General features: G+C 35.8%; 1 protein-coding gene across 3 annotated transcripts in view; it reads left to right on the top strand.

Moving 5' to 3' along the window:
- The window catches only part of LOC308553267 (A disintegrin and metallopeptidase domain 3-like), a 99285-nt gene that overhangs the window by 28698 nt on the left and 54970 nt on the right, over positions 1-15617 (top strand). For all 3 annotated transcript variants that reach the window (XM_081129075.1, XM_081129076.1, XM_081129077.1), the window contains exons 8-9: positions 12115-12186; positions 12413-12579. In XM_081129075.1, coding sequence (XP_080985201.1) covers positions 12115-12186; positions 12413-12579 — 239 coding nt within the window. The remainder of the gene's footprint in view (positions 1-12114; positions 12187-12412; positions 12580-15617) is intronic.

Consider the following 15617-nt stretch of genomic DNA (forward strand, 5'->3'; position numbering starts at 1 on the left):
AGTGTGTATATTTTTGTACCTTTGCTTTATTTTATTTTTTAATCCTCACTCGAGGATATATTTTCCATTACTTTTTCTGAGAGAGAGAGAGAGAAACATTGATGTGAGAGAAACACACCAACTCGTTGCCTCCTGCACGCGCCCTGACTATGGCCAGGGAATGGAACTCAGGACCTTCAGTCCAGGGACCAGTGCTCCAACCTCTGAGCCAAACTTCCCAGGGCTCAAATACCTTTGTTTTATACATGCTATTTTGTAAACTATTTTATGCGTTATTGATGTGTTACTTCAATTTAATATTAATGTTTATATATTGTCCAATCAATATATTTAATATAATTTAATCTGTTTTATGAGCTAACCCCCTTTGAAGGCATTTAGATTTTTTTGTTGTTGTTACATGGGAATAATACTATTTGGCACCCAAACCAGGATCATAGGCATTGGAATTATGCTATACCACAGCCACCCCAAGAGGTTGCTAAAATTAAATCTAGACAGCTTACTTTCCTGTTTCCAGTAGGTATATGCCTTCTTACTGTTCCAATAACAAGAGAAGGCATTTTGAATGCAAATATTATCCTGCAAAAAAACCTCTGAAGAGTTTTGTGTTTGTTTTTTTAAAATAATATCCCTCTTTTTGTGTTCAAGTTATCTGTCTTTAATTTTAAAGTATGATTCTGTAAACAGCCTATTGATAGGTATTTTTTCTCTACCCCATCAGATAATCCCTGCCTTTTCATTAGAAGATTTAGTTGACTTATGTTTATTAAAAGTGCTGATACCTATGGGTATAGGTGAAGTACTACTCTCCTACTAGTGTTCTCTTTGTTCAATCCATTGTTTACTACTTTGTTCCTCCTTTGCTACACTTGGATTAGTGGGTTATTTTAGCATTTATTTTTCTCTCTTGTTTGTTTTCTACTAAAGCTTTTCATTCCCACCCCTCAAACCAGTGGGTTCTCTACAGCAGGAGTGGGGAACTTCCAGCCCACGGGCCATATAGGGACCACAAAATCATTTCATCTGGCCCTGCCAAGGCAACTGCAGATGGGACTCAAAATTCACTAAATCTAGGAGTAAATGATGTTAAAATATCCAGATGGCCCTTGGCAGAAAAAAGGTTCCCTATCCCTGCTCTAGAGGTTCCAATGAATATTCCTTACTTATCATGATGTAGAATTAATGTTACAACCCTTCATATATAATGTAAAGCCTTTACAACAATAAAGTTCCATTTAGCACCTTTGTGATGTTATTATATTTTACTCCTCCATGCATTATATACCACAAAATAAATTACTTGAAATTGAACTTTCAGTCGTGGCATGTATAAAAAATTTAAGGAAATAAAAAAAGTATTTCATTTTTTTTCACATATTTACCATTTCCAAAACAATTTATTTTTCTTCTGGTTCTTTGTTTCTGATATTTCCGTGTAGCCTGTTGAATTATCTTCAGCTTTTGTTCATCTAAGTTATCTTTATCTTCACTTTTAAGAGGTTAAAAAGTTACAAAGATTAGATTAACACAAAGAACACCTATATTCTCTCTACTTAGATTTATAAATATGGTATCCCATTATCACTTGTGCTCTCTCCATTTGCAAGTTGTAAATAGCATCATGGAGCTTAATTTTTTTCCAGTGTAAATTTATGTAGAACAAGATTATTATCTTATATCATCACAGTCTAGTTATCCTTCTAAGTAAAAATAACATTGTCAAAATACTTATCAAGTCTACTATAACTTAACTGCACTGTGGTGGAAAATGTGATCTACATGATACTATGTTTTATATCCAAAGACCTGTTTTTTGGCCTAATATGAGTCAGTAGTTATAAAACTTTCACGTATATTTGAAAACTATACATTTCCAATTGTTTAATTTAAGCTTTTATATATGTATATTATTTCCAAAGTTTGTTTGAGTTTCCCAATTACAGTTAACATACAATCTTACATTATTTTCATGTGTACAAAATAGTGATTAGACATTTATATAACGTACCAAGTAATCCCCTCTCATAAGTCAAGTACCCATGTGATACCATATATAATTATTACAATATTACTATGTTCCCTATGTCAACCAATGTTTTTTGGCATCAATTCAACACCAACTGGAATCCCCAATTTGGGGTGCAGTGAAGAAGAAAACTTTATTCAGTGCCAAACAGCTCAACTGTAGTACAGCACAGCTGTGAAAACAGCACAGCTTTGAGGCAGCCCTGGGGCCAGGCAGCCCTTGGGGCCAGGCCCCTCTCCAGCTTGTCGGCTCTTCTTTGCTCTGCTCCTTGCCAGTCTCATTGCACTGCACTGTGTTCCACTGGGCTTTGGTCTGCTGCATTCTGTGCCAGTCTGCTCTGGCCTATGCAAGTCGGCTCTGCTCCAGCAAGACATTTTAGGTTTTTCAGTTCAGCCAGGGAAACACAGTCTTCAGTCTTCCCTGGAAAAGGAATGTGCTTCCTGAGCCAGAGGGGAGCTGGCTTATGTAGACAGAAATGGTCTCCCTTGGTCCCTGATTATTCCATCCTCATGCAAATGAGGATTCCAAATCCTTGCAGTTTGATTGGTCCAAAAGGCATTGTGCTCATTGGTCAGAATAGAGCCACACTGGTTGGTCAGAGCTGCACAGCTCTGGGTTGAAAGGGGATTCCAAGAACTCCTTTATAAGGGCTGGCTCAGATGGTAGAATCACAATTCATGCAGGTTAAGTTCAGACTTCTCTCTGAAGTGCAGTTTGCATGAGAGGTCCCTGTGTAGAAATGGCTGCTAGGCTCTGTTTTTTAAAATCTGTGCCTAGTTAGCCAACAGGAACCCTTTTTAGTGCGTATCTTCTTTCTCAAGTTTCACACCTATGCGGTAGTTTATATCCCTATGGTTGCTGTTTTTTTAAGTGGCAATTTGTACATTGTAATCCCAACCCACTTTAAACTCATTTTTTCCCTCCCTCCAAACTGGCAACCATCAATTTCTTTTCTGTATCTAAGAGTGTGTTTCTGTTTTGTTTATTTATTTATTTTTTTAGATTCCACTTGTAAGTGAAATCATATGGTATTTGTATTTGTGTGAATTATTTCACTTATTTTTTAACATTTATTTATTCATCATTTTTGCTAATTAAAAATTTTTAATGTTGATATATTGCAGCTGTCCCCCATCCCTCTCTGTCTTTGCCAACCTCCACCTACCACTGTCTCCCCCCTCCCTTGGCCTTCAGTAAACTATTTTCTGTGTCCGTGCAGTATGCATCTATGTTCCTTAGTGAATCCCTTCACCTTCTTTATGTAGTCACACTCTCCTCCCTCCCCTCAGGCACCCGCCACTTTCCACAACACTTTCTAGGTCCACCCATGTTGTAGCAAATGGCAAGATTTTATTTTATATTTTTATTCCTGAGTAATATTCCATATTCCATTGTATATATGTAACTCATCGTTTTAAAAAAATTTTTATCTTTACTGTTGAAAGTATTACAGATGTCCCCCTTTTTTCCCATTGACCCCTTTTATTCCCACCCCCCCCAGGCCTTCACCACACTATTATCTGTGTCCAGGAGTTATGCATATAAATTCGTTGGTTAATCTCAAGCCACCCACCTACCCCCGCCTTCCCTGTGAGATTCGTGTCTGTTCCATGCTTCTATGTTACTGGTTCTATTTTGTTCATTAGTTTATTTTGTTCTTTAGATTCCACATATCTTTAATCATTTATTTGTCAATGGACACGTAGGTGCCTTCCATATCTTGGCTATTGTACATAATGTTGAAATGAACATAGGCATGCAAGTATATTTTCAAATTACTGTTTTGGATTTCTTTGGATCAGTATACCCAGAAGTGGAAATGATGACCATATGGTAATTCTATTATTTAATTTAATTTATTTTTTATTACATTTATTGGGGTGATATTGCTTAATAAAATTATATAGGTTTCAAGTGTACAATTCTATGATACATTATCTGTGTGTTGCATTGTGTGCCCACCACCCCAAGTCAAATCTTCTTCCATCACTATGTATTTTACCCCCTTTACTATACCCCCTTCCCTGTGGTAAACACCATAATGTTGCCTGTGTCTATGAATTTTTGTTTGTTTGTATTTCTTGTTTGTTCATTTGTTGCTTTCAGTTTTATATCGCACATGTGAGTGAAACTATATGGTTCTTTTTCTATTTGAGTAATTTCACTTAGCATGATACTGGCAAGACCCATGTATTTTTAATTTTTTGAGGAACCTCCAAACTGTTTTCCATTGTGTTGTTGATCTATTGATGTTGGCAGTTCTGACAGGTGTGAATTAATATCTCGTTATGGTTTTAATTTACATTTCCTTGATGATTAGTGACGCTGAGCATCTTTTCATGTGTCTATTGGCCATCTGTATGTCTCCTTTGGAGAAGTGTCTATTTAGGTCCTCTGCCCATTTTTAAATTGGATTTTTTGTGTGTGTTAAGTTGTGTGAATTTCTTATATATTTTGGATATTGACCCTTTATCAGGTCTTCATACATTCAGAAGGTTGATTTTCATTTTTTTTTTTTTTTCCTTCCTTTGTTGTGCAAAAACTCTTTAGTTTGATATAGTCCTATTTGTTTATTTTTTTATTTTGTTACCTTTGCTTGAGGGGATATTTCCGAAAGTATATTACTAAGAGTGATGTCAAATAGTTTACTGCCAATGTTAAGTTTAAGGTCTCAGATTTCAGTCTTTAATCCATTTTGAGTTTATTCTTGTACATATATGCTATAAGAAAGTGATCCAGTTTCATGTGTCTGTCCATTGATTCCAGATTATTTATTGAAGAGACTGTCTTTACCCCAATATATATTCTCGCCTCATTTGTCATAGATTAATTAATCATATAGGTGTGGGTTTATTTCTGGGCTCTCTATTCTGTTTCATTGATGTATGTGTCATGGAGTACAATGCTGTTTTTATTACTATAGCCTTGTAATATAGTTTAATATCAGGTAGCATGATACCTCCAATTTTGTTCTTTCTTAAGATTGCTTTGGCTATGAAGGGTCTTTCTCATTCCATATACATTTTGGGATTTTTCTAGTTCTCTGAAAATGCCATTGGTATTTGGGTAGGAATTGCATTGGATTTTTAGATTGTTGTGGGTAGTATGGACATTTTAAGATAATAATTCTTCCTGTGCATGAGCACGATATATCCTTCTAGTTATTTGTATCTTTTTCAATTTCTTTAATGTCGCATACTTTTCTGAGTACAGGTGTTTCACCTTCTTGGTTAAATTTATCCCCAAGGTACTTTATTCTTTTTTATGCAATTCTAAATGGGATTTTTTAAAAACTTCTCTTCCTGTTACTTTGTTATTGGTGTATAAAAATACAACCCATTTCTGAATATCGATACTGTATTTTGCTACTTTACTGAATTCACTTACTAGTTTTAAAACTTGTTGGTGGATTCTTTAAGGTTCTCCCTATATAGTATCATGTCATCTGAAAATAATGGTAGTTTTACTTCTTTCTTTCCAATTTGGATGCCTTTTATTTCTCTTTCTTGTCTGATTGCTGTGGCTATGTCTTCCAATACTATGTTGAATAAAAGTGGTGAAAGTGGACAACCTTATCTTGTTCCTGATCTTAAAGGAAAACTTTTCAGCTTTTCATGGTTGAGTTTGATGTGAGCTGTGTGTGTGTCATATATGGCCTTTATTATGTTGAGGTTTGTTTCCTCTGTCCTTGTTTTTCTGAGAGTTTTTATCATAAATGGATGTTGGGTTTTGTCAAATGATTTTTTTAAACTTTATTGATGTGATCATAAGATTTTTATCCTTCACTTTCTGCATGTGATGTATCACGTTATTTGATTTGCAAATATTAAACCAGGCTTGCATCCCCTGAAAAAATCCCACTTGATCATGGTATATGACCTTTTTAATGTATTAATTTATTTTGCTAATATTTTATTGAGGAGTTTTACATTGATGTTCATCGGGGATAAGATAGCCATTTTTTGGAATGTCTTTGATTTTATTATCAAACTAATGCTGGCCTAGTAAAATGAGTTTGGGAGCCTTCTTTCCTCCTGAATTCTTTTTGGAATATTTGAAAAGACTAGGTATTAATTATTTGAATGTTTGATAAATTCACCTGTGAAGCCATCTGGTCTAGGTCTTTTGTTTGTTGATAGTCTTTACTGCTGATTTGATTTCATTAGTAGTTATCTGTTCAGTTTTTCTGTTTCTTTCTGATCCAGCCTTGGAAGATTGCATGTTTGTAGGAATTTGTCTGTTTCTTCCAGGTTGTCCAGTTTGTTGGCATAGAATTGTTCATACTATTCTTATATAATCCTTTGTATTTACATGGTATCAGTTGTCACTTTCATTTCTGATTTTTTTAAAATTTGCACCTTCCCCCCCTCCATTCTCTCTCTCTAGATTTTGTCTAATTGCCCATAGATTTTGTTTATCTCTTCAAAGACCCTCCTTTTGGTTTCCTTGATCTTTCCTATTGTTTTTGTTAAGACTATTCTTTGTTTACTTTCACTGTGATCTTTAATATTTTCTTCATTTTACTCACTTTGGACTTTGTTCTTCTTTTTCTACTTGCTTGAGGTGTAGTTACATTGTTTACTTGAGATTATTCTTGTTTCGTGAGTTATGCCTCTATTGCTAGAAATTCCCCTCCTAGAACTACTTTGGCTGTGTACCATAGATTTGGGGTCATTTTGTTTTCATTTTCATTTATCTCAATGTATCTTTTTCTTTTTTTATCTCATTGTTAATTCACTTACTGTTTATTATCATGTCATTTATCCTTTATATGTTTTGTGTTTTTCAGTTTTTTCCTGTTGATTTTTAATTTCATACAGTTGTGATTGCAGAAGACGCTTGATGTGATTTTAGTCTTCTCAGTTTTCTTAAAAAGTCCTCACCTGAATATATGTTTTTATTGATTTTTAGAGAGAGAGTGATAGAGAGACATCAGTGAGAGAAATATCGATTGTTTGCCTCCCATATGGTCCCTGATCAAGGATTAACTCATAACCCTTTGGTGTACAGGATGATGTTCCACCAACTGAGCCACACAACCAGGGCCAGTCTTCTCAAATTTATTGAGACTTGTTTGTGGCCTAACATGTGGTCTGTTCTATGAAATTATCCTTGTGCACATTAGGGAAATGTACATTCTGCTGCCTTTGGGCAAAATATCCTAAAAATATCAATTAAGTTCATCGGATTAATGTGCTATTTAAGGGCACTTTTACCTCACTGATATCAATAATGTGTTAAAGTCCCCTACTATGACTGTATTACTTTCAATATCTCCCTTTATATCCATCAATATCTGCTTTATATATTTAGGTATTCCTATGTTCAGTGCATAGACATTTATGAAAGTTACATTCTCTTGTTGGATTGCTGTTTATTGTTATGAAATGTCTTTCTTTGTCTCTTGTTACAATCTTTGTTTTGAAGTGTGTTTTTTCTAATGTAAGTATTGCTATTCCAGCTTTTTAAAAATTTTCATTTGCAAGAAATAACTTTTTAAATCTCTACTTTCAGTCTGTATGTCTTTTGATCTGAAGTGGGTATTATATAGGCAGCATATATATGGGTCTTGTTTTTTTATCCATTCAGCCAAACTATATCTTTTGATTAGAGCATTTAGTCCAATTAAATTTAAAGTAGTTATTGATAGGTATATAGTTATTGACATTTTATTAATAGTTTTCTGTCTGTATTTCTTTTTTTTTTCTCTTGCTGTCTTCTCTTGTGTGTGGATTCTATAGTGTGTGTTTCGATTCCTTTCTCTTTATTTCTTGTATATCTCTTGCTGATTTTTTGGTTTTTGTTAAGTTGTGTTTCCTATATAGCAAGCTAAGTTTTGAGAAATCTATTTTAATTTCATGGTCGCTTAAGTTTGAAAACCTCCTAAATTCTCTACAATTTTACTCACCTCTCCAAGTTTATGTCTTTGTTACTATTTTTTTACTTCCTTTGTGCATGTATGTCTGTGTGTACACCTTAATTTCTTGTGATTACACATGATCTTCCTATTTTGGATTTTTAACTTTTGAGCTTTAACATTGGTTGAACCACTGCCTTTATTAAGTGTTTGCCCTTGTCATAGAGAATTTTTTTCTTTTATATATTTTCTTTCTTTTGCCAGACAAAAATAACCAAAATAATACATATATGTGTATTTGAATCTCATATGCATGAGAAAGTTAGAGATCCTACATGCAGAAGAGGTTCAGAGATAGAAAGGGGGATTCACATTTGACATTATGACATTTGAACTAGGGATGAGGTAATATGCCTTTGGGGTTTCGAAGGTCACTGCAGGATGATAGTAAGAGCAGGTGTTTAGTAAATAAAAGTTTTCCTTGCCATGTCAGTGAGCTAAAAGGTTATTACTGTTAATCTCTGATATTTATATTTTTGATCTTGTGTATTCTTCTTAAAGAAAACCTTTTAACATTTTTTGTAATGGTGGTTTAGAAGTGATGAACTTTTTTATTTTATTCTCGTCTAGGAAAGTCTTTATCTCTCCTTTGATTCTAAATAATACCTTTACTGGGTAGGGCAATCTTAGTTGTAGGTCTTCGTTTTTCATAACTGAATATTTTGTGCCAATCCCTCTGGCCTGCAAAGTTTCTGTTGAGAAATCAGCTGACAGTCTGATTTACTTTGTAAGTAACTAACTGCTTTTCTCTCGCTGCTTTTAGGATTCTCTCTCTGCCTTTAACATTGAGTATTTAATTAAGGTGTGTCTTGGTGTGGACCTCTTTGGGTTCATCTTGTTTGGAACCCTCTGCGCCTCCTGGATTTGTATGTCTACTTTCTTTACCAGGTTAGAGAACTTTTCTGTTATTTTTTTCCCCAAAAGCTTTTCAATCCTTGCTCTCTCTTTCTCTTTCTTCTGGTACCTCTACAATGTAAATGTTAGTATGCTTGATGTAGTCCCAGAGGGCTCTTAAACTACTTTTTTTTTTTCTTTTCTGTGCTGATTGGGTGTTTTCCCTGACCTTGTCTTCCAGACCACTTACTTGATCCTCTACTTCATCTAATCTATTGTTAATTCCCCTTAATGTATTCTTTATTTTCAGTTATTCTTCATTTCTTACTGATTCCTTTTATGTTTTCTATCTTTATTTTTTGTTTCTTATCTCTTTGTTGAAGTTTTCCCTGAGTTTATCTATTCTTCCTCTAATTCACTGAGCATTCTTATAACCAGTGTTTTGTACTCTTCATGTGGTAGATTGCTTTTCTCCATTTCATTTAGTTCTTTCTCTGGAGTTTTGTTCTGTTTTTTCTTTTGGGACATGTTTCGTGTCTCCTTGAATTAGCTAACTCCCTGTTTGTCCATGTTTTAGGTATTTCAGCTATGTCTCCTACTCGTAGAAAGCCTTTATCTAGTAGGTGTCTTGTAGTGTCTACTGACTAGTCTCCATGGTTACCTGAGCCAGGTGCTCCAGGGGTTTCTTTTTTGTGGGTTATGTGTGCCTCCTGTTGAAGTTAACCCTTGATTGCTGTTGGCATTTCAGTGCATGGTATTGACCTTTAGGCTGACTGACTTTGAGGAATGGTAATAATCTCAACAGATGAGCTTGTTCCAGGACTATCCCCACAAAGTGAGATTTGCTTTTGCAGGGCTCTGGTGCTTGCTGTGTCTGCCCTGTGGGTTTGTCTTTTTTGAACCTGATTGGGTGGTGTCCTGCTGTGATCTAAAGCCAGCCATTGGGTGTGTTGATTCTGGAGTCTCATGAGAGGGACTCTTGTGCAGGCTAATGTTTGCCACTTCCTGTGTCTTTTGGGGGCCACCTGGCAGGATGTACAAAGTGACCTGCAGTTGTTTGCCTGTGCTGTGCTTGGAGGCACCTGGGGGTGGCCAGGCTTAGAACTGAGGCTGAATTGGGGCCACTTAGCAAGATGTATATGGCATGCCCAAGGCCAGCTGCCAAGGAGGGAGGCTTGTTTGGAAAAGCTGTTGGGAGAGTTTCAGGCAGGATGTGTGAGTCTTGTGGGGTGGTGTTTCAGGGAATCACCAGCGTGGGATAAAGGGTGTTGGCCAATTTAATGGAGAAGTAAGATTTGGCACCTGTGTATACCTGCTGGGTGGGTAAAGAAAGAGCTCAACAAAGGAACAATAGTGTCTTCACTCTGAAGTTAGTTAATTCAGCTCCTCCTTGTAAGTTCCTGGCCCTTTGCAAGTTGCTGTCCTAGTGCTGGAGTTCAGAGAGGATGAATTTGAGAGTGATTGAGTCCGCTGCCAATCCCGTTAAAATCTGCAGCTTCTAGATCTCCAGCCATTTTCTGTTTCACTCAGTTGCAATTCACACTGGTTTTCACTGCCAAATGTCATGGGGACTTCTCTTTCTAGCCCCGGAGTCCTAGACCCGGAAGATTGTGTGATGCTGCAACCCTTTGCTCCTCAGAGGGGACCTCCTTAGCTGAGAAAACCCCCTCGTTTTGTAACTGCACACTGTGGGTGTGGCACCAGCCTGTTCAGCATCTCTGTTCCTCATACCACTTTTGTCATGGCTTCTTCTTTTTATCCTTAGTTATAGGACTTGTGTTCTGTTAGTCTTCAGGAGGTTCTCTTTGATGGTTGTTCTGTCATTTAGTTGTAATTTTGATGTGGTTGTGGGAAAAGGCATGCTCAGCACTTACCTAACCTGTCACCATGACAGCAAGTCAGCCTAGATTTATTGATTAAGGGAACTATTTAAAAATCCCTTACTCTGATAATTACTTTCTATTTATAATTCGGTTTATGTTATACATTTTGTTGCAATGCTATTAGTTACCAGCAAGTTTAAAACGCTGCCATATTTCTGATGAATTTAATATTTTATCAATATTCAATTATATTGATAAATATTATGTTTATTTTTGCTGTAAGCTTCCTTATATTAACCCTTTGCGGTCGTATTAAATTTGGACATGGGTGTCGTACTGGTTGGAATTAATTTCCATTGAAAGAGCAGTGATACATAACATGCAAGATTATGAAGGATAAACAAGAGAAATTATGAACTGATACATGAATGAATAGAGTTAAGATTCGTATGGTTCCTTGCTGTGGTGGCTGAGAGCAGACACACGACTGGAACGGTAAAAAAGCTTTGGTGGCTGAGAGTAGACAAATGACCGCAAAGGGTTAATGTAACTATTATATTAATATAACTATATATTATATGACATCTGCTTTATGTCTAGTAGTTTTCTGGTATATATTTTCATGCTTTTAATATTTCTATGTCTTTGTAATGTAGATGTTTTTAAATTTTTATTTGTACATAGTGGCTTTTTAATAGTCTTTATCACTTGGAGTATTGTGAATTTGTGATTATTGATGTATGCAGACTCATTTCCATAATCACATTTTTATTTCTTTTCCCTTGTTTTTCACATGTTTAACCTTACAAAGGATCACCTTCACTCATACCACACACATGCCACATTGGGTAAATTTACAATGTGATTTGTTGAGAAAGGAAATATACAGATAAATAGAAAAGTACAGACAGTCTCTATAGAGCTAGGAGAATAGCATCATCTTTTTTGTCTATATCAGAGAACTCTGACCATTGCATTTTATTTTCTGTCATTAATCTTCTACAGACTTGCTGGAGATTATTGAAAACCTCAAACTGCCAGTTCTTATCCTTTCCCCAAACACTTAGAAATAAATGTATGTGACCTCACAATAAGAAGGATTTCATGTAAAATATGATTTTTGTTCCTTTAAATAAAGAGATATTCTTAAAATTGTTCACTATTATGGTACTCAGAGCTCTATGTTAGACCAAAAGACTTAGTGGTTTTGTGAGAGATTTCATTTCTGGTTCTTATCTTTAGCATTTTTAACCATCTTGGAATCTTAACTTTTGACCCTTAATTTCTATATGTGTAAACAGGAAGATAATCATAACCCTGTCATTTTGATATTACTGATTAATATGTAAAGGCCCTAGATTTCTGCCTAAAACTTATTAAGTATTTGATAAGTTTTAACCTTCTGCTTTTGTCCTTTCACTTAAGCACTTATTGTAACATTTTTTATCTACTGAAAATGTGGTAACTTAGTAATTTTCACTAGTGATTAAGAAACAGAATTTGTCTTTCAGTATGATTATATGGGCTCTGAAGTGGCGGTTGCAACTGAGAAAGTTGTCCATATCTTTGGTCTTATCAACACTGTAAGTGTTCGTTTCATATTTCAAATAAGAACCATTCTATTAATGCAATAACATTCTATAAATAGCATTTACATTTTTATAAAATGTATAGTCCTACCAACCAGTTTCACCACCAATGGATTTCATCTCAAATAACAGTAAATTGAATATATTGGCATTATGTATAGAGATGTAATGTTATATTTGTGATTGCCTAAACTGTTTGTCATGCATTCTTTGTTTTCAGATGTTTTCCCAGCTGAAAGTGACTGCTATGTTAACATCTTTGGAACTCTGGTCAGATCAGAATAAGATTTTATCTACCGGGGATCCTAATGAAGTACTACAAAGATTTGTGTTATGGAAAGAAAAAGTTTTGTTTCAAAGGTCCCATGAGGTCACATTCTTATTAATGTAAGTACCTTATTCACATTGATAATGGGGTTTATCAAATTATTTGATATATTAGCTATCAAAACCACATAGAAAATGTTATGTATAATGATAAAGAGTGTATGAGTACAGTGTTGGCAAAGTACAAAATGAAAAGATCAGATAACAAGCTAACATAATAAATCACGGTAGGGCGTTATTCTCAAAGTGGGCTATTTACCTATGGAAATGTAATGAACTTGAAAATATAGGAAGTGTTGGGATAAACTTGGGCCTCTGAGGTTTTAAATGTTTTCTTAGATGCAAATAACTGAAACCACTTCTTTAACATTAAATAAAATACAATAAGTTAACAGAATGCAATAATTGCACATAAAGCTGGTTACAATTCAAAATATTAAAATGACAATGTTGTTACCCTCTATTATTCCTATATTAATCTAAGTAGTAGCTATTTAATTACTTGCAGTATACTTTCAAGAGTCTATATATAGTTTTTGTTTTAATAATTCAATTATTTTACATGAAAAATCCCCACAATTCTGAACACTTAAGCAATATTGGGTACATTTATAAATCTGTTGGTGGCACCTGTGGAATCTAAGGTCAGGTTTGGGAATTCACGAGCAATCTTTACTAAGCTAAAATGAGTGAGGACAGTTTGTACATCCTATCTTTTTTTTAGTGAGTTTACTGCATATTCTCTCTCTCTATTTGTCCTCCAATCCAACCTTTTCACATACTTAAAGATTTGCTATGTGCAAATCATGGCAGTACGTTATCTTGACTTTTATATCCTAGAGTTATATCCACCAAGTGGTGACAAAAGTGTTGATTAACTTTTTGGAAGGATTGGGTACTATTGGATATCAAATAATGTTAAAGAACCTTTTAGAACCTAACTTTGTAGAAACTATAGATTACCCAAACAAAAATGATTAAACACATTGGACTTGATATGTAGTATTCACATTTTAAAGCAAACATAGCTTGTCATTTTCCAAGATGGTGACAGATTGACTGGAAGCTACACTGACACTCTCCCAAGACCAAACTGGAATTACAATTAAAATATAGAAAAACTTTTCTTCATAATCAATTGCAACTAAAGACTAGCTGGACAGCCCCCTCATAACCAAGGACAAAAAGTGGAGATGGCATAGAGACTGGTAGGAAGTGTGGAGGTGGGAGAGGGGTGACTGGGCTCCCACAGGGAGCAGCTAAAGGTCCAGAAGGATATCTCAGGTATGGGGGGGAGTTCCCACTGAGAACTCTGTGGCCTAAACCTCAAGCTGGGCTTCCCAGCCCAGATCACCAGAACTGAGAAAGATGCCCACATTACATCTGGCTGTGAAAAGCAGTGGGGTTTCTGTCTGCCAGAGAGTCACAGCTGGAAATGCAGGCACCCTCCTAAAGGGCTAACACACAGTTTTGTGAGCAGCCACTCACCTTGGACTCTGGCAGAACAAAGGCAGAGTGGACTAGAGCTGTGTGAGAAGTATCCAGGCGAGATGGCTGGGGGAATAGAGTTCAGAGGATACCCATCGAGTCTCTGGTACTGAGTCATTCCTCCATACTGCAGAGGACATCTTTCTCAGGCAGACATTTACCTTCCAAGAAGCTTTTGCCTGGGTAGGATGCAATTGCCCTACCCTGCTGGAAAACCTCTCTCCTCACCCTGCAGAGTTCCTATAGCCTGAGACTCATTAAGCGACTGATAAAAATCAGCCGCCATCCTGTGGAGTTTGTACAGCCTGAGTTTCATTAAGAGACTGAATAACAACCTCTGCCTGCTTTGAGTCTTTGCCTGATTTGCTTTTGGACCCAAGCCTTCGAAAAGCAGACCTTGGTACACTCTTGGTACTGTCCAAACACACTCAGCCTCAATTGAGGAAACAGGCTGTGGAGTGTAGAAAACTTCAAACAGGGTACTCAAGGCTAGTCCCACACAACATCTGACATTGGCCTTCACCAGAGACAATCCAAAAGACTAGGAGTCCTAGCAGACCTAGCTAATACATAGAAACAAATACAAACAGGCAGCCAAGTGGGGAGACAGAAAAACAAGCCCCAAATGAAAGAACAGAAGAATTCTCCAGAAGAAGAGCTAAATGAAATGGAGATAAGCAATCCATCATACATAGAGTTCAGAATACTAATCATAAGGATGCTCAACAGCATGAGAAAATATATGGAAACTATGAAGGAAATTAAGAATGACATGGTCAAAATAAAATTTTAAAAAAGAAGGAATAAACAGCAGGTTAGCCGACGCTGAGGTTTGAATCAGCAACTTAGAAGACAGGGTAGAAAAAAAATAAGAGAACCAAAAAGAAAACCCAATAAAAAAATAGGAGGAGGATTTAAGGAAGCTGTGGGACAACATGAAATATAACAATATTTGCATCATAGGAGTACAAGAAGGGAAAGAATGTAATCAAGGATTAGAGAATCTGTTTGAAGAAATTATGACAGAATATTTTCCTAACCTGGTGAAGGAATAAGTCACACAAGTTTAGGACGCATAGAGAATCCCAAGCAGGAAGAACCCAAAGAGACCCATGCTCAGATAGCATAATTAAAATGCCAAAAATTCAAGACAAAGAGGGAATCTTAAAGGCAGCAAGAGAAAAGCAATCTGTTACCTACAAAGGAGCTCCTATAATGTTTCAACTGATTTCTCATCAGAAACTCTACAGGCCAGAGGGAATGGCATGAAGTTTTCAAGGTAATGCAAAACAAGGATTTGAAACCAAGAATACTCTATCCAGAAGGCTATCATTAAGAATACATGGTGAAATAAGGAGCTTTCCAGACAAAAAACAGCTCAAGGAATTTATGACCACCAAACAAACATTTTAAGAAATGTTAGAGTGACTCCTGAAATAAGTTGAAAGAGAGAGAATGAGAAACATAGGCATAAAGAAATAAAACAGCAATAGAGAAGTACCCATCAATAATAACCTTAAATATAAATAGATTAAATGTTCAAATGAAGAAGTATTGTAGGAGGAGATCCAAGATGGCGGCGGACTGCGTAGAAGCTACACTGACACTCT

The sequence above is a fragment of the Miniopterus schreibersii genome (assembly GCF_964146895.1).
Source record: "Miniopterus schreibersii genome assembly, chromosome: 2".
Taxonomy (NCBI): Eukaryota; Metazoa; Chordata; class Mammalia; order Chiroptera; family Miniopteridae; genus Miniopterus; species Miniopterus schreibersii.